This window comes from Odontesthes bonariensis, chromosome 21 (assembly GCF_027942865.1).
Source record: "Odontesthes bonariensis isolate fOdoBon6 chromosome 21, fOdoBon6.hap1, whole genome shotgun sequence".
NCBI classification, from domain to species: Eukaryota; Metazoa; Chordata; class Actinopteri; order Atheriniformes; family Atherinopsidae; genus Odontesthes; species Odontesthes bonariensis.
The window spans coordinates 11,534,858-11,554,487 of NC_134526.1; the positions used below are offsets into that span (position 1 = coordinate 11,534,858).

Genomic DNA, 19,630 nt, shown 5'->3' on the forward strand with positions numbered 1-19,630 from the left:
GTGTTCGGCGTTAATGATTCAAAGGTTCAGGTGATCGGAAGTCGTCCAAACATTGATGGCAATTAGCTTCCCATTAGCAAAAAACTCTTAACAGATTTCCTCCACAGCATCAGAAAACCACAATAAAACATTTTTATTCGGAATTTTCAATCATGACCACCAGAAGCTGACAGAGAAGCTGACTTCTAAGGATCTGACATAATGCCAGTGTTTGACGGGGATGAACAGCACGTCTCCGGGCTGTAACACGCATTCCAGATAGGGAGCTTTGGCAAACTCAGGGAAGCGCTCAGCGTCCGGATTCTCCACCTCCACCTGCACAGAGGAATTCAGAAATGGAAAATACTGGATTGATTTGACAGTTCCACATGCGCTTTCTGTATGGACAGACTTGTCAGTCCCACCTGACTGGTGTTGTGAAGAAGCTGTGACTGATGAGGGTAAAGTTTGTCTGTGTCCTCCGGGGAATACAGGCGGATGTATTTGCTTCCCACCACCTGATATATATGTAAGAGGAAATCCCATGTGGTTAACAAACTGTGACCAGGTGTAACATGTTTTGACAGTAACTAGATTCAGGAGGCAGGGTGGTTGTTGTTACCTGAGCCAAGAAGTTCTGCTGAGGATCTTGGTGAAGAGGAGATACTGTGCCTGCAGGTCCAAACCATGCATTGACTGTAATATCATCTTCGTCTCCTTCACCGAGACAGCAATAATCTGGGATGCGGATATCTTCCTTTAACTCTGGTATCTAAGGGAAAATAAACAAAATAACAAATTTTGCTTAATTTCATTCAGTAGATATATTTTTCCCTGACAAAATTTTTTTTTCAACATTTCCCAGCAAGTATGCTCCACTATAAACGGTCAAATCATTCAATGCCATGACATATTCACTTCAAACTCATTCACTCGTATAGTATCTTCCTCGGGTCAACCATGCCTATTTCATACAGAACCAGGCAAAATGTTTGGACACAACTGCCAATTCTGACCAATGATGTGATATCTTTGTGATAAGAATCACACGATTCTTCCAAAAGGAAAAAAAAAAAAAAAAGGAAACAAGGTTAAATTGGCTTAAAGGAGCTCATATCATGCATAATCCCAATATCTACAGTCTTTTTAAGCTTTCTTCTATTAGGTTTACATGTTTAAAGTTTAAAGGCTATCCACTGTTCAATACTGCAGCACCTCCTGTTTTCTCTTATCTGAAATGATAGTAACTGATTTGTCCTTTTCAGTGTTTTTAAAATAGCCAAAAGGCAGGAATAAGGCAAATGTGTTTCATGGTGTTGTTGAAAAGTAGAGGAAGAATAACCGTGACTCCAAACGAGGCATTTTAGAAGCCTCCTCCTGAACGGCGTTTTTCAGGGGACAGAATAATTCTCTTTGGTGTCACTTCTGGCTCTTTAAAGCTGCAGGCAATCTAAATCTAAATAACCTTAACAGTTAAAAAACAAACCTATGTAATATCAAAAGAAAAGCCAGAGGCAGACCTGATCAAAAAGCTGGTGTTGAGCAAGATAACCCAAAGTTTTCACACCATCCTGGGAGGTTTGGACCTGCAAAAGAGAAAAATTGTTAGAAATCACATGGAATGTGGAGAAGAATGCAGCTTCAGGGCTTCAGGGACAAGGATGCGCTCACTTTATTTAGAATGTATCTGTCAATGAATTCGTTGACCGTAAGCAGCGTTTGGGACCAGTCCACGTCCGTGTACCTGGATCCCATCTCTACAGGAACAGTCCGACAGCCGGCCACAGACCTCAGGTAATCTATGCTTTTCAGGAAGTGGGAGCACCAACAAGATGACATCATCAAAAAGGATTTCAAGTTTATCAGTCAGTCTGTGAACCCTATCAAATGGTGGAAACAACACAGTGACAAGCCCAATGCAGAAACAGCTGAACACCCCGTCAGCTCTAGTTAGTTGTCCCTCTGTATGAGGGTCCTCCAGGTTTCCCCTGCCCTCAGCTGATTAAGTGCACTTAGCTGTCATCACAAGTGTATGTCAGTCTGATTACATGGCTAGGTTGAATATAAGTGGAGTTGTTATGTTTCACAAAGCTAGAGGCTAATGTTAATACTGCAAAGCTCATTTTGACAGACAGAATACAAAGTAGCTTTCTACTTTAACCTTGTGAATGTTTGCGTTTAACAAAGCACAAATAATAAAAGGGCCTCTGTGGACATCACAGACACAAGCAGGCCAAACAATACTGAAGGAATGGAAAATGTTCAACTGAAGCAGAATGTATTCTGAGAAAACCAACCTCCAGGGGTGTTTGTTGAGTGCAGGCCAGTGGTCGACGATTCTCTCTAAAATGACTGGTTTGAGGGGGATCAGGTAGTTTGTATTGAAGCTTTCCAGCGAGGGACACTTGATCCTGGAAATGGCCAACTCTTCTTTGATTGAAGGAACACGTGGGCTCACAATCTTTGCTCTCTGTTAATGGTGTCAGATTCAAACGTGGTGGGAACATGTCAGTTCAGTTCATGCTTTAGGGGAGAGTATCTTTTTATAAGAAAGTTGAAAGTAGTGATGGCAGAAAGAAAAACGTTTGAGAGATCCAATCATTTGGAACAACTGATTTGGACAAAGAATCGATCTTTTGGAACGTTCAAAACATATCTCCAAGGCAACATCCGGTGGCCAGATTTGAAAATATTACACTCAATAAACAGTGATGTGTTTTTGTGTTTGTTTATAGTATTATATTTCAATTAGTCAGTATTTTTAGAGAGTGCTTCTGTACGTTTAAATATCTTATTCAGAAAAACAATCTGTTCAACAGTGATAGGACTGAGACGGTTTCTCCTCTTGCTTAAAATCCCTGCTTGGTAGCTCGAATGGAGAGATATGTCTTGGTCAGCTGGATCAGATAAGGGAATATAGCGGTGCGATGGGTCCAGTAATCTAGAGGGTCGTCTTCTCTGGGTAGATACGGGGCTGAGAGATGGCGCTGAACCTCAACAGTAGCATCAGCAGTAACACCTACCCTGCTGTCAAAAACAACCCAACGGCTCTCTTTATTAAGTTCACTGGCCTGTGGTACTGTAGTGGATGATGTCGATGGCACACAAGAGCTTGCCTGTGCTTGAGAAGCGGTTCGAATGACAGCACAGCGCTCAGATGTCAAAGCATTCACAGCTTTGGCTGCATTTTCTGAACATCCAAAAAAATCGAGGATCTAAAGGAGGGGACACTGCCCGGATGCTCTCAGGCTCCATCCCACATCACTGCCTTAAATTCATGTGAAGATTACTGCTTAACTGAAAGGCAGTTGGGCTTGTTAACCTCTCACCTTTTTCATGAACCTTGTGATGAATTAAGTTTGTCTACTGGAATTATTTTTGAAGCAGACAGCTGACCTGGGACGCTTTCTATTATATCTATATATCCATTTCAGTTTTATAGATCCAAAATCCATATTTCACTGTTTTGATTTTTGCTGAAAGGATTAGAAAATTGAAAGGACTAAGGAGCAGGTACTCAGGCCTGTGGATGTGCTGATTTTCTTTATATTCTATGACATTTAATTTAATGTAATTTGGACAGCTGGGGCAAAACAATTGTAATATTTGGGAAAAGTACGACTATAGGTATGAAAATGCGACTGGCATTAATTCACTTCGTTCAGATATTTCAAGACCTTATTAACGTAGAAAAGAAATAGCAGATACAGGAGAACGATAAATAGCTGTTGCAGCCCTGCTCTGCGTACGATTACTCACCGACACCTCAATGTTTCTACAGTTTTTAGATGACGTTTTTCAAAGGCAGAGAATCAAAAACACGTAATCCAGAAAACAACCCAGCTAACCCTGGTCTAAACAAAGCCACCTGACCTTTGAGAATGTGTGGCGCTTCATCTTCACTGACATCTGACCAGCCACAACAAGATGAAGGGCAAAAAATTAAATGCTTTTATAAAGATTTCCAACGGCTTACTCTCAAATGTCCTCGGCCATGAAGGTAACTTTGAATTATTTAGAATGTAATGTAAAAAAAACCACAAAAATCAAACAATTTCCTGTGCACACTACATAAAACTAAACTAACCAAATTTCCATGGATAAGTCAAGAAATATTTTCTATTATTTAAAGTTACTTTTAGTGATAAGCATATAAACAAAAAATTTATGATCAAATAAAGTCGCTAACACACATGAGCACAACTAATAAAAAGGCGACTGACCTTGACCTCAACATGTTCACTTTCATCCTCATCTTTAGCGGTTTTCCTAAACTCACTTTGCAGAATCCGAACAAGAGTCTGAAGTATATTTTCCATGATGGCTGCACCCATGAGTAAACCCATGTCACAAGTCCTGACAGCCTGCAGGATCTCATCCTCTGAAGGATTTTCTCGACACAGCGCGGCCACTTTGAACAGGCAGCCGTAGGAGTAAACTCGCCGCCACTCTTTGTCCACGTGCCTCCACGTCCCCGTGTTGAGTCTCTCCCACGAAATGTCCAAGACGATCTGAGCGTTGAGCATTCGGCTGGCGCTTGTTGTGTCACAGTACAGCTGCCGTCTGGACCGTTTCAGCATTTCCACGACACTTGACTCCACTTTGTCACTGAACTGCAGTGGAAACTGTTCTTCATTCGGAGGCAAAATAGAAGATATTCTTGACCACAATAATGCCATTGATGAGAAGGTCTTTATGTATTCTGTGGGATGGAGAACGGAGGTAAGTGAAGGCCCCTTACTAATTCAGACTGAAGCCAGGATGATTAAGCTCTTATCTGAACTGAATTTGCATCCACACTGTTTGGAGACTGTCTAATTTGGAACAATTTTCTGAAATTTTTCAAAGAGAAAGGCTGGAAAGTATTTGCTTGTGTGCTCATCTGGCAATGGGCCCATCAGTGAAACAATCGGCTCTAACTACCCTCCATCATCACATGCACACACAGGACACTTGTTTGTTCCATCACTGAAAGCTTCTCTGCTGCAGGGAAAAAGGCTTAGACACCCAATTTCCAAACTGGCAAACACAAAACACAGGTGAGTGTATCCTAAGCCAGAGCTGTGCATGTGTCGACGACAGTTTGTCGCATGATTTTTGGAACAGCCAACTCTGCCTCCCTGCAACTTCATCCATGTTTGGATCATCTGCGTTGCTAGAGATACTGACAGTGTATGAGGCAGCCAACTCCGAGCACCTGATTCATGCTGAGGCAGACTGAACATAATAAAAATTAATGACTGTATTTAGTTTGCTACATGCCGAAGGTGTGACCCTGAAAGTTCCCTGGGGCAGATTTTTTTCAAAAGCCACAAGGGACATTTGTGCTTTGAATATAAAAAAGAAATTCCAGTCATTTCAAAGACTATTTTTTTTTTATCTACTTAGGCTTGTGTCCAAGTCCTAACACTTGGTTAATCCCCAGTTTTTAAGCTAAAGAAGAAGAAGCTCAGTAGAGCTTAGGATTGGATAGTTACACAGTTCTCCAAAATGACCTCATTAATAACTTTCAACTGAAAACATCAGAAGAACTCTCATTTTTAGCCTGACTATATCCCCATGTTAAAATTCCGTCTGGCAATGTATGCATTACATAATGTCCAATTTCCATATTCTAACAGTTTCAGAAAAGGTACGATACAAACCATTCTTTCAGAAACAAATCAATCAGGGAACTCATGACACCTAATGATAAAAATATCCATAAGCATATTCACTGTGAAGTCGAAGTAATGCTCCAAAAAGTTGAGCATATGTCCCTAACTAAATATATTGTTGGAAAGTGATAAAATAATGAAAAATCACGTGCAAATATTTAAAATATGGTATTTAAAGTCAGGTAAAGGATCCTAAATCTATTACATATTTAAAGCAACCGTTTATAATCAGCAAAGGCTGAAAAAAACAAAGACATTTGGTGTTAATTTGAGATAAATGTAGAAAATAACGTTGCAAGTTTAAGGAGTAATATTAGTTTTCCATTAGTTTGGTTTGATAACACCTACAGTTAAAGCCGACCGAAGCTAAAGCGGAATTAAATACCAATAAGACCGCATTTACCTGTTATTTCCAGATTTCCACAGCGAATCCGATAGTTTCAGAAAGTGGATTGCTCATGAAGCTACAACTATCAGCCGCCGCCGGTGGGACAAGAAAAACACACCGGAAGGAAACTCGAACAATGGGAAACATTGGTTCCACGTTGCACTCAAGGTTGTCATAAATGTGTGAAATGACCAAGATCTACACACGATTAACTGCAACAGCTCAATTTTCTCACAAATGAACAAATTTCAAGCATGAAGTGGTATTTTTTTTCTTTCTTTTAAGAAGTAAATATGCATTCATTCACTTGTCCAGTAGATGGTGGCAACATCTTTGCATGTGTAACCTGAAAAAAAACAGATAAGGTAGCTGGCAAAAACAGATAAGGTAGCTGGCAAAAACAGATAAGGTAGCTGGCAAAACCAGGCTGGCATCTTGTAATGTGACTGAACTCCCGGACACCTACCAGCCAACAGAAAAACTACCAACTCTACACATACTCGTTTGTCATGTGTGGTGTTCTGCTATGCCTACACCCTCCTACATGCCACTCCCACACATTTGCCCAAAGCCTCCTACGTAGTCTTGTGGCAACACAGAAATCTGTTCATCTCTCATCTGAGCTCTGTCTTTCAGATTTTCAACCAAGTGTAGCCAAGCTCGCTCAGTTAAAACAAAATAGTGCTCTGGTGCCAGCACAGCCTCATTCACGTACATTTTGACTCAGAGGTTTTACATCCGTCTCAACAGGTGGACAACATCACTATGTTGCCTTGAGACAACAGCTGTCATGATAAATGTTGGCATAGTTTTTACACAGATGTTCTTTTCCTCTCCTTTCACTGCTCCTGAAGGTAAATGCAGATCAAGGACTGACTCATACATTTCTCCTCACAAGAAGCTGAGACGTCTTTTTGACGTCACACAAAGATTTTTGAGTTCTTCATAGTCAATTGCTTTTTAACTGGGAGATAACCTGAGCAAACATGATAGGAAACCTTCTAGAATCTACGTCTAGAATCTATAAGCTCTCTACACTCTTATCAAATGTCAAACACTCTCTGCAATTCAAATATTCTCAGTGCAAAGCGCAGAGCTGTTCTTGTATGTAAAGCAGATGAAAATAAGAGAGAGACAGGCTGCCTTTCCAGGAATCTCAAGGGATTTGAAATAACGTTTCAGGCATTTCTATTCACTCTCGCTGTGTAAACAGCAGAATTCTCGTGGCTCGATCTATTGTTCTCTTACTTTCACGGAGGTGAGAAATCACTGTGATGGCCACAATAGCAGTGTTTTCATTGTTTTGGGGGTTTGTATGCTCTTGCTTCTGCTTATGAAATACGGAGAAAGGGAAAAAGGACAAAGCAGATAGCATTTGATAAGTTGCACTAAAATAAGACATATCCCTGCATGTAATATGAAAAAGAATATCAATGTCAGCTTGTATTTGCAACTAAAAAAAGGTCACTGGCACAGATGTATCTGTATTTGTAATATATATTCTGAGACGGAGACACCCACTCTCAACTGGTCAAACACACTGTCTTCATTATTGTTTGGGAATCCGAGAGAGACAGTACTAACAACATGATGTGAATGCTGCGATTGTGCATCTCTGCCTATGTGAACAGTCGGGGTGGTCCCAGCAGAAAAGACTGATGTATTATTCACACATGTCCGACTCCGTGGTTGTAAAGACAGTGTGGGGCTGCGCTGAAGGTCACAAGTCTGGCAACGCTGTTCCTCCCTGTGCTGTCAGGGCTGCCTTCATGTGCAGGGGTCAGTGACCTTTCTCCTGTTTATGTGGAAGGAGAGGTGATTGCTGTCTTTTCCTCTCAGGGTCTTGTTAGCGCGTGTCATTCAGAGAATATTTCACAATTTCATTCTAAAATATTGTGTTATCATATCTATTTTTTTTAAATGGACCTTAAGGTATTTTCAAAAAGTTTTAAAAGAACCTTCACAGACCCAGTTGACCAGAGAAGACAACTGGAAGGTACAGCGATAAGGCTAAGGGCAGTACATGAATCCCAGTGAAAATCAATTAGATGTTTTTACACACAGTTTTTGCATAGATTATGCACACACAGTGGTTTAGATATAGTTGGAAGGGATGCCATAGATACATTTTTTTAAGGGAATTCAATTTCACAATCCCAAAGCATTGTTTTAAAAAAGCTGAAATTGATCATATAAATTGCATCATACAGAAGTCATTTTATTTGCCCTCCAATTAAAAAAATCAATTATTGATCTGATGTAGGAGACATGGCTGAAAAGGTCCTGGACATTGTATTAACATGTTAAATGTTTCTGACACAAGGAATTATCTCATTTCATTAATTCCAACAATCTCTCCACTCAGATCAAGAAAAAACTGCTTTTGATTTAAATGTAAGCTTGTTTTCCGAAATGATTTAGCACGTAAGTCCTTTATATTTAATACAACAACAAGTATTGTGTGCTTTTATCAAATGTGAAATATTTCAGTTTCATGAAAAGATTTTTGTAGGGCCGGGCAACGATTCAAATTTTTAATCTAATTAATCACATGATTTCCCTGATTAATCGCGATTAATCGCATTTGTACGCAAAATCCAGAAATGAATTCAAAAGTAGTGTATAGCTTTTAGCATTTAGTTTTACTTTAAATGTGCTGCCATATGAATGAAAGTGCCATAACATTTGATGTGCAAACACACTTTTAACATCAGTATTTTTATGTAGTTTTTATGTAGAAGCCTCGCTCCACTGTTTGTTTCCTTGAATGACTTGTATCAGTTGTGTTTTGCCTTTAAGTGATATTTTAGACTGGAACTACAACGGTGATAAGACAATTCAACTTGGCAGTGTTTAAAGATGACTTTGGTTCTGTCGACTCCGCCGTCTGGAAGAACTTTAAAGTGAAAATGGCCGAGTAAAAGTTCCGTACCCTTCTCCATGTTTGGTGGATCCGCCAATTACTTTCATTTCTGGTTCCGCAGCAGACAGCAACAGACTTTTACAAAATAAAAGCCTGTGAGCAACAGACTTTTACAATAAAAAAAAAATAAATAAAACAGGTGGTTTGTGGCGTAGTGGGTTGAGCAGGCGCCCCATGTACAAGAGGCAATAGTCCCGCATCAGATGGCCCTGTGCTGCGTGTCGTGCCCCCTTCTTCCTGTCTCTCTGAACTTTCCTATCCATTGAAAGCACAAAACCCCCCCAATTATTTTCTTTATAATACACTTTTTTTATTTTTAAAAAAAATAAATAAATAGAAAAATAAATAAAACATGCGTCAATGCGTGATAAAATAGTTATCGGCGTTAAATAATTAATGCGTTAACGCGATAATAACGAGTTAACTCGTCCCAGCCCTAGATTTTTGATGTAAAGGGTTATTTTCGGAGACATTGTTTGGAATCTCAGCTGTGTCTGACTCTGAGCAGTAAACAATTAATTTGGTGTTTGCCATTATAAATCCTTTTCAACCTGGGTTTCAGCAACGGCTCAGAGTTTGCCAGCAGTCAAACAGGGCAGCAGGGCTGCACAGACCATAACTGCCAGCAACACACTCCCAGGGGCCTGCGAGGGTAAAACCACCGGGACGCCACAGGAGGGATGTAATCACCACCATTACGCTCCAGGTGCTGCTGAAATAAAAGATGGATACAAGCCTCCGGTGGCGTTGCCATGGATCAGAATCCAATTAAACACTGTTTAGTTTGACACAAACTGCCAGTCGTAGCCTGTTGACTCATGAAATTAATGTATTGTTGAGGCACAAAGACACTGTTGCCACAGAGAGTGCAGCACGACCTGAGGCAGTAACCATTTGAACTCCTGCTGCTTCATTCTTGGATCCTGTAAATTTTGCTATGCGATTGAAGTGTCAGAATGTGCAGCATAATGTCACATCTGTAATTACAAATTTAGCTTTTGGTTGTTGGTGTTGCTTTGGAGGTCATGTGTTTTCTTAACATTGCACACAAACATACATCATGCAAGAGTCGCCAAGTTCAGTGTCACATTTATCCAGAAGGCAATTTATGCATACATAAAAAAACTTGCAGCAGTTAAGGGTTGCTACATTCCTTGGAAACCTGGTAATGGATATTTGGAAATGCTCTGGAGAGGTAACAAATGAGAGGTGTAAAGTTAAATGTCCTGTGAAATCATCAGGAGATCTGAAACAAGCTGCTTTTACAGCCTCGGGGAGGTTTCCAAAGACAATTATCTCAAGCACACCGAGCCCTCAACTCAGTGTGACTACGGGTCAACGTTGCAGGTCTACTCACTTACAGATGTTTCTGGTAAGTCAGAGGCAGGGATGATGGAGCTTCCCCTGGGTCACTGAAAAGACACGGGCTCTAAGCGTAGTGTTCCTCAGAGTGATGTTAGCAAAATGCTCCTGCAGGTGCTCACTTCCAGTGGCTTAATACAGGACGCTGGAGCGCAGGCAGTCCGTCAAAACCACTTTGGATCATATTAATACAACCAGGTGTGCCCCTGCAGTCGGAGCTCAGGTGACACCTGCTACTTCCCTTTAATTAGAACACAAACAGCTGTTTCAAGATAGACAGAGAGGGGGAGGCTCCCCAGGTTAGTCTGCCTCCTCACTCAGCACTTGATACTGGTCACATCTGATTATTGACACAGGCCTTGGGTAATGCTGGTACATGAATCAATAGTGGGCAGCAGGGAAATATATGGTTTAACCTCATGTAGGGTATGAAATAATAATAATGACGACATTGAGTGTGTTTGCCAAATTGAATAATCCCCTGTTTTTAACTCTGCAGAATGTTTATAAAAGCAGTATTGCGCTTCTGGCAAAAAAAAAAGATTCACTTCTGACAAATATGACTCACTTGCTAAGCAAGGTGAGGATAAAAGTGGAGGCAGTCTTCACCTCGTTATTCTAGCACTGTGAAGAATCTTCAGTGGGCTGCAAGCTCTGAGGGTAGTTTAGGTAGCTTTGATCTTTCTTGGATGCAGTAATAACCATGGCGCATATGAAGAGAGAGGGTATCATCTCGAAATATGATTTCCCTTTGGTTCTCTAACAGGGCTCAAAAGAGGTGGGTGGTCAGCTCCAGGGGCTCTGCAGGAAACTCTTAGCTCCTGACAAGGTGCAGGTGTAAGCTCATACATACAACCATGGCAGCTGAACAAAGTAATATTACTCCAAATGTCCTGGTGGCCCCTGTAGCTACAGAAACTGTACCTGCTACATAGTCTGTACATCTACAAGTTATAAGCTGGAGGATCTGTCTAAGAAACAGTAAGGGCTGAACGACACTGGTTTTGACAATGTCCTCTTCTCATAACTGGCAAATGTACAGTAAGGGATTTTTTCAAAATATATACAACAGTGCTGTTTTTATTCTTTCCTCGAGCAAGACAGAATCTTAATCCTCTCCAGACTTGTCCTGCAACTATTAAAAGGTCAGTTCAAGATAAGAGGTTCAATTACCAGCAGAGAGCAGTGTTGTGACAGCGAAGTGCTTCCCCATCACTGCACTCTAATTTAGTATGCAAAGAGGAAACACAGATAGTTGTCATGTTTTCTTTGTTGAAAAACTCCAAAGACTTTTCATCAGGTCAGATTTATAAATGACATCCGGAACACAACAGCGTAAAGCTGTAAAGCAGAGATTAAGACTTCAACACCCAGTGAAGAAACAAGAATGTACACATAAAACTCCTAAAACCACAAAAAAATAAAAAGGGTTTCCTTGCTTTTAAATGTACAGCACCATGGTTTTATTCAAGTAAAGGAAATGTATGTTTTACAGGTGTAGAAAGAAGAGTTTCAACAGAGAACTCTTATCTGAAGCACTAAACTACATTGTCAACATAACCTGACCACAGCAAGCCTTTTAACAAAATCTAGAGTTAAAGTATGAGTGCTGCATGAGGAATAAATTAAAATTTGCACAATTTGTATCTATTACAAGTACTTACAAGTACAAAAAAATATGCTTTATTATTTTCTTTATATAACAGATGCACCCACAGGTGTCAGAGGACCAAAAGGCATACAGAAATAAAAATGAACATGCTCTAAAACCGCATAACAGAGAACTCACCTGAGTCAAGAATGCCTTTTGGTTGTTTGTGAGCAAATCAAATCTGTGGGTGTCTGACCTTGGCACATATTACCAGTTTCGAACTGGGTCAGCAGTCACCTTTACTTGTGAAGAGGAGTCTTTTTATCAGCTGTGCACCAGTTGAATGCTTTGAATGAATGCATCCACAGAGTTGCATGTCGGTGTATGGGAGGGTAAATGTTTGCACTAGTTTGCAGCGGAGGGAAGAAGATGGTTCATTTTCATGGCACCTGTGACCTGCCACTGTTTCTGTCACAAACAACTGCCTGAGTGAATAAGGAGGCAGAGACGAAGCTGTTTTGCTGCAGATTCTGTGGCGGAGTCTTGTATTTTGTCCCTACAGTCTTGGCCGGATGTATGCAGAGAGCTGCCAAATTGCCAGAGCATGGTATTGATTTAGGAAATCTGAGGTGCTGATTGATGATTTCCACCCTGGACAGAACAATGAGGCGTCTTACTGCCTCCTGCTTTAGTTCTTCACGTGCGCAAGAGTCTCATTTTTCATCTTTAGCCATCTAATAATTTCTGATAATCATTTTCAATTAACATGCTCCATAAAAGCCCAAATATACATTTTCTTCCTGCTTTAGATGCTGTGTGGGAGCTGGTGCAAACATATGAATAAAGAGGAGCAAAGTGGTTCAGTTATCCAGCCACCTGCCTTTCTGATGAACAAATACACAGACAGACAACTCCCTGAACATGCCCAGGGGATTTTATCACATCCAGCTGTCAAATGAGTGCTGATCCCTCATCCAAGCTCAGTGTTCATATTTTGACACTTTGACCTCTCTGAATAAATCTTTGATGTATCTGTTTGAGCTAGATGTGCAGAGCTTCTGTGCTAAAATCCATTTTAGAAAAATGTTTCTCTTCGAGTATCCATCTGTAATGCATATTCATTTGTTTTCCTGTTAGAACATGTAGATGTCACCCTTTATTAGGCGTTTATTGTCTCATCGAGGGATGTAACGGAAAGCGCAGACACAATGCAGCCAGCTCATTTCCCTTTTTTTCGACCAACCACAGCAAGAGTTTTACAGATGTCCTTTTACAAATATATCCTCTCCCTTTTACTCTTCATCAAAAACAAATTGTGATCTATTCCCAAGTTCTCCCATCTAAATCAACAAATGCAAAAAAAATAAACAAATAAAACCAACAGTGCCGCATTTCTTGTAACCTTGGAAACTGCAGCCTTGTTTGAAATGGCTGTAACATCATCCTTTCAGCCATCTGCAACTTTCATATTCTATGTTTACATATAGTGTGTTGAATTAACTTTGCACATGTTTTAGTCTAATCAGGTTTCCTGCTGCAAAGACAGTGAAAATATGTCATGAATATTACATTATAGGAATATATGATGTATACTCATGCTTCATGCTATCATTTCACAACTTCCTCAAAGGGGAGAAATCAAGGAAATGTCTGAAACATCACTGGGACACACTGTTGAACTGGCTATAAGACTGCTGTCCTTCATAAGCTTCTTATATTTCCTTTCAAATCAAGAGGCAAGCAATTCACAAGCTCCTTCTGATAGCTCAGAAAAGATTTACCTCGAGGGAGATTAGTCTTTGGTTTCCTGTGAAACTCAATTTGTTTTATTTGTCCTTTGCTTTTATTTTTGACATTGAAAATTAAGAAGTTTGCTACGGTAATTCAACATCATCTTGATTTTCCATAAAAAAATATATATTTGGATTTTAGGGATCATTTCCTCATTTGAAGAGCTGCATAATTTAGAATTTACAGCAAAGTTGAGATGGTGTAGCCTTTGCACACAGATCAATAGTTTAATTTGTGGACTTAATCCATAAAAAAGAAAAGTTAAAACATGAGTGGGAAGACTCTTTGATTCTCTGTCTGGCCATAGAAAAAACATCCAGTTTCCATATTTTCTGCTGTTGAAACACTGAGATGAATCACTTGCTTGTAGGATGTGAGAGATTTGGCAGTTCAATGACTGCAGGCAAACTTGGCATGCATTATGTTTCAGCTTGAACAGACTGGAAGAGCAAACTCAAGCCTCTCCCTTGATATGCCCCTCTAATCTTGATGGTAATGCTAAGTAAAATATAGCAATATTTGGGTTCAGTGTGGTAATATTGCAGCTGAGAGTAGCCTGTGTGAAATTATGGAAATAATTTGAGCTCACTTCATCTCATTCTTCAGGGCAGATGGTGACTCCTCTTCCAGAACAGGAAAAATAATCAAGTCTCATATTATATTAAACACATAGTGAGTGAACAACAGGAAGAGAAAAAAACAAACAAACAAAAAAGACCATGGCTCTGTAATATTTTGCCACACTGAAGGCTAGTTTGTTTATTCACTGATACATTGCACAAACAGTCAAAGTAGTCATTAATACACATATATATACATACATATATGTGTATGTGTATGTACTAATTAAGAGAGGTAATGAACACTTGCATCTATACATGAATACTATAAATGTACCTACATTACCTTATGCATAGAAAATAAACATCTAACCAGACATTATAATAATACATAGAATACTGAAAAAAAGTTTTTTTTTTTACAAATCTAGTATCAAACACTGAATTACTGTTAAGAATATTGCCAAATTTAATGTGATGTTTACAAATTAAATTTGGAGACCCTCCAAAGCCTGCCTGATATGAGGTGGAAGTGCCTGATGATTTGGATTCTGAGAGAAAATACCAACATTGGAAATTATTCTCTGAGAAATGATGAAGATCTGACCAACCATCTCAATCTGCAGGAAAAGTAAATAACTTGTTTTTCTTGAGAAACAATTTCCTGCCAGATTCATTCTTAAAATCATTTCTACTTAAAGTTAACGGTTTGTAGGCCATAGTCATAAATGGTTTTGTGATGCACTCAACATCATGCAATGAATCATATAATGAATACAAATGTAGACCCTGGGAAGCACTGAAAATTGAGTTACAATAATTAAATAAATAAAACAAAGCATTGGCATCTGTCATCTGTCACAACTGTATTTCCCAATTAATATATATATATATATATATATATATATATATATATATATATATATATATATATATATATATATATATTTATATATATATATATATTTATATATGTATGTGTACAGTAAGCTTTGCTTGGCATCTTGGCTTCTTCAACTGTTCCAGGGCTGGCACATCAAACAGCGACTAATCAGAGCATTTATCACTCATTACAACTTGGCTGTCAGAGCTGTATGCAATGGCTTAAAGCAAACAGTGTTGGTATTTCCTACTCATCAAGTTTCATCAAGAAAATTAAAACAATAATGATAACAAAGCCAGGTTGGCATTTCCTGCAGGTAACTGCTACAGAGTATTTAAGATGCAACGAGTCCTCACACCTACCATAGTGACCTAACATAGTGACCATAGTGGTTGTTTTTCCCTTCTGTGTCAAGGCAACAAAGTCTCAAAGCAACTTGTGAAGGTAAAGTCACAAGGTAAAGTCCAGGTTAAAAACATTTCTTTTCTCATGTGTCTATGCATGAAATCTGCACGGTATCTTTTAACTTATGTTGACTGTTGCTTGTTTTTAAATTCATTTAAATGATTTTATTTGTTTCTCTTTATATTCTTTTATGTATTTTAATGCTTCTTCCACTCCCTGCTGCAATGCTGTTATTATATGTAAAGCACTTTGAATTGTTTGCACATGAAATGTGCTATAAAAATAAATTTGATTTGATTTGATTTGATTTAAAGTAACGTTATAACATCCTATACTTAAAATGATAATTGATTAGTAGTCTCTTGATTTGTGCACTGTGACACAACCACCCAATAAACCTGTTAGTTGTATTAGGTGAAAAAATCAGCAGGTTTTGTGTTAAGCTTTGCCATAAAACAATTGCTTTGCAGGAAAAACATACTAGTTTGCCTAAAAGTAGATTTGCGCACAATCTCTACACAATACTACAAATCTTCTTTTTCTGACTAATCGAATTGCTAATAAAGACACCCCCCCTCAAAAAAAAACAAGCCCACTGATTATTTATTCATGCAAAAAATAGTAGCCTATAATCAAGTTTGATAAACACACGACCTGGGGTCCGTTTCACAAAGCAGGTTCAACCAACTCTGAGTCTATTCCTGATCTCTGAGTTGATCTACTCTGAGATAGAAAACGCTGAGTTTTCGGTTCCAGAAACGCTGATTTGAGTGAGGTTAATCAACTCTGAGTAAGTTCACCTTGAGTTTAGCGCGTGCACCACAACTTTAAAAAGCCAGCATCAATGGAGCCCCGATTCGACGAGTCACCTTGGCAACGGGGAAGAGGAGGGGCTATGTTTTTCACCAACCTCGAATTGGAAATCTTAATGCGCTCATAAGGCGAGTTTCAATACGTTTTTAGAAATAAGTGCAACACCGTTGCAGCAGCAAAAGTGTAAATTTAAATGTTGTCCTCTGCAATCCCAATAATATTACAGGGAAACTGCTTGAATGGTGGCCCATTCATTTATTTCATTTAGGTGCAATCTCGCGGGGGAGAAGCGCACTTGGCAGCAGTTTAAGATGAAATATAAAAACATTGTTCAAACAGGTGAGACCTCGGCATGGAGGTACCTCATTTTGATCACGTTTTATACTATAAAGTAAATATTAAGTGGCTATTTGACTGTGCAGTTATTTTATTCCCAACATAATGCTGTTTTCACACACATAAACTATGTCTTCTCATCTATATCATCCATCCATCCATTATCTATACTGCTGAATCCGTCAGTCGGGTCGCGGGGGGGCTGGAGCCTATCCCAGCGGTCAATGGGCAAGAGGCGGGGTACACCCTGCGCCGCCAGTCCATCACAGGGCCACATAGAGACAAACGAGACAAACAACCGTGCACACTCACACTCACTCCTAAGGAAAATTTATCATGTTCTGTTAAATAATTAAGCCTATTTAAACCAACACAGACTTCTACTGAGCCAACAGAAAGAAGGCAGATGCCCGTAAAACCGGTGCTGCCCAGCACCACCACCTCTAACGGGAGGGAAGTGGCTGAGGGAATCCGCAGAAGCCGGGGCGCCAGCAAGGAGGGAGTTGCAGTAGTCCAGGCGGGAGATGACAAGAGCCTGGATGAGCACCTGTGCTGCCTTGTCGGTGAGGAAGGGGCGAATCCTCCGGATGTTGTAGAGGAGGAATCGGCAGGAACGGGTCACTGATGCGATGTTTGGCGAGAACGACAGTTGGTCGTCCAGGGTTACACCCAGATTCCTCGCGGTCCGGGTTGATGTCACCACGGAGTCATCCATGGTGATGGCCAGATTTCGGAACGGGCAGCCCTTCCCCGGGAGAAACACCAGCTCAGTCTTGTCCAGGTTGAGCTTAAGGTGGTGCGTCGACATCCACCCCGAGATGTCTGCCAGGCACGCAGCAATGCGTGCTTCCACTTGGGTGTCAGAAGGGGGAAAAGACAGAATCAGCTGGGTGTCGTCTGCATAGCAGTGGTAGGAAAAGTTATGGGAGTGGATGACAGAACCAAGAGATGATGTGTAGAGGGAGAAAAGAAGAGGACCCAGGACCGAACCTTGGGGAACCCCAGTGGTGGGCCTACGCGACACAGACCCTCTCAGTGTGACCTGGTAGGAGCGATCTGTCAGGTAGGATGAGAACATGGAGAGTCCAGAGCCAGAAACACCCATTCCCTCCAGGGTAGAGAGAAGGATGTCGTGGTTCACTGTGTCAAATGCTGCAGACAGGTCCAGGAGAATCGAGACAGAGGAGAGAGAGTTAGCTCGAGCAGTTTGGAGTGACTCAGTTACTGCTAGGAGGGCCGTCTCAGTTGAGTGGCCCACCTTGAACGCGGACTGGTAGGGATCCAAGAGGTTATTCTGGTGGAGGTAAGAGGACAGTTGTTTAAAGACAGCACGTTCAAGAGTTTTGGACAGAAAGGGTAGAAGGGATACCGGTCTGTAATTCTTGATCTCTGAAGGGTCAAGAGCGGGTTTCTTTAGAAGAGGAGTGACTCTGGCAGTCCTGAAAGCAGAAGGAAAAGAGCCTGATGTCAAAGATGTGTTAATGAGGTGGGTCAGGTAAAGAAGAAGACCAGGTGCAGCAGAATGAAGGAGAGGGGAAGGGACTGGGTCAAGGGAACATGTGGTGGGGCGGCTGGATGTTACAAGGTGAAGGACCTCATTTGCAGAGAGGGGAGAGAAGTGGGACAGAGAGGGAGGTGAGGGAGAAGGTGGTAGAGAGGGAGGAGTGGGAGGGCGACAGGTGTGGGTGATGTGGACAGCTGGGAGGTGAGGGAAGGAAGATCGGATATCGTTAACCTTCTTGTTTAAGAAGTCGGCGAAATCGTCAGGGAGGAGGGAGGAGGAGGGGAGAGGGGGTGGGGGTTGGAGGAGGGATGAGAAAGTTTGGAAGAGTTTTTTGGGGTTGGAAGCAGAAGTTTGAATTTTGTTACAGAAGAAGGCAGTTTTTGCAGCAGAGAGAGAAGAGGAAAAAGTGGAAAGCAAGGACTGGAAGGCAAGAAGGTCTTCAGGAAGTTTACTTTTCCTCCATTTGCGCTCAGCCGCCCTCACGCTCCGCCTCTCAGTACGCACTGAGTCCGACAGCCAAGGGGCAGGTGGAGCTGAGCGTGCAGGCCTGGAGGTGAGGGGACAGAGTTTGTCCAGAGAGGAGGACAGGGTGGAGAGAAGAAGATCAGTAGAAGTGTCAGGGGAAAGAAGAGAAAAAGATTCAGGGGCAGGCAGAGCAGAGAGAACAGAAGAGGAGAAGTCAGTGGGGGAGAGAGAGCGGAGATTGGGACGAGAAGATACCAAGTGGGTGGGGGGAGGTCGGGAGGGAGGAGAGGAGAGGGAGAGGGTGTAGGACATGAAGTAGTGGTCAGAGAGATGAAGGGGATTGACAGAGAGGTTGGCGCTAGTACAGTGCCTGGTGAAGATAAGGTCCAGTATGTTGGCAGCCTTGTGGGTAGGAGGAGATGGGGAGAGAGCTAGGTCGAAGGAGGAGAGAAAAGAAACAAGAGGGTGAAGCTTCTCTGTCTGGATGTTGAAATCACAGAGAAGGATGAGGCCGGAGCCATCATCAGGGAAGTGAGAGACAAGAGTGTCCAGCTCCTCCAGGAAGTCCCCAATAGGGCCTGGTGGGCGATAAACTACAGCGATGGTGAGCTTGACTGGGTGAGAGACAGTGACAGCATGAAATTCAAAGGAGGAGGGAGAGAATTGCAAGAGGGAACAAAGAGAGTATTTCCAGTCCATGGAAATCAGCAGGCCAGTACCACCGCCCCGCCTCGCAGCTCTGGGAGTGTGAGAGAAAGAGTACACATCAGACAGAGCTGCGGGCGTGGCAGTGTTACCAATCGTGTTACCAATCGTAACAAAATAATTTAGTCAAAAGTTCATAAAGTGTCATCAGGACACCAAATAGGTGCATTAATGTTGCGTTTGCAATCTAAAAAGGATACATTTTAGCCTTAACCGTAACTCTTCTAGTATTAAACAAGTGATTTTGATTTCTAACCCTTCAAATTGA

At 41.1% G+C, this 19,630-nt stretch overlaps 1 protein-coding gene across 1 annotated transcript; it reads right to left on the reverse strand.

The window, feature by feature from the left end:
• Window positions 1–118: 118 nt before the first annotated feature.
• On the reverse strand, window positions 119–6,204 carry kdm8 (lysine (K)-specific demethylase 8). The gene is made up of 8 exons (XM_075453484.1): window positions 6,040–6,204; window positions 4,203–4,681; window positions 2,277–2,449; window positions 1,651–1,783; window positions 1,500–1,565; window positions 602–751; window positions 405–497; window positions 119–315 (listed from the first exon to the last, which is right to left on the reverse strand). The coding sequence occupies exons 2-8, from the start codon at window positions 4,656–4,658 to the stop codon at window positions 151–153; spliced, it is 1,236 nt and encodes a 411-aa protein (XP_075309599.1). The 5' UTR covers window positions 4,659–4,681; window positions 6,040–6,204; the 3' UTR covers window positions 119–150.
• Window positions 6,205–19,630: the final 13,426 nt, after the last annotated feature.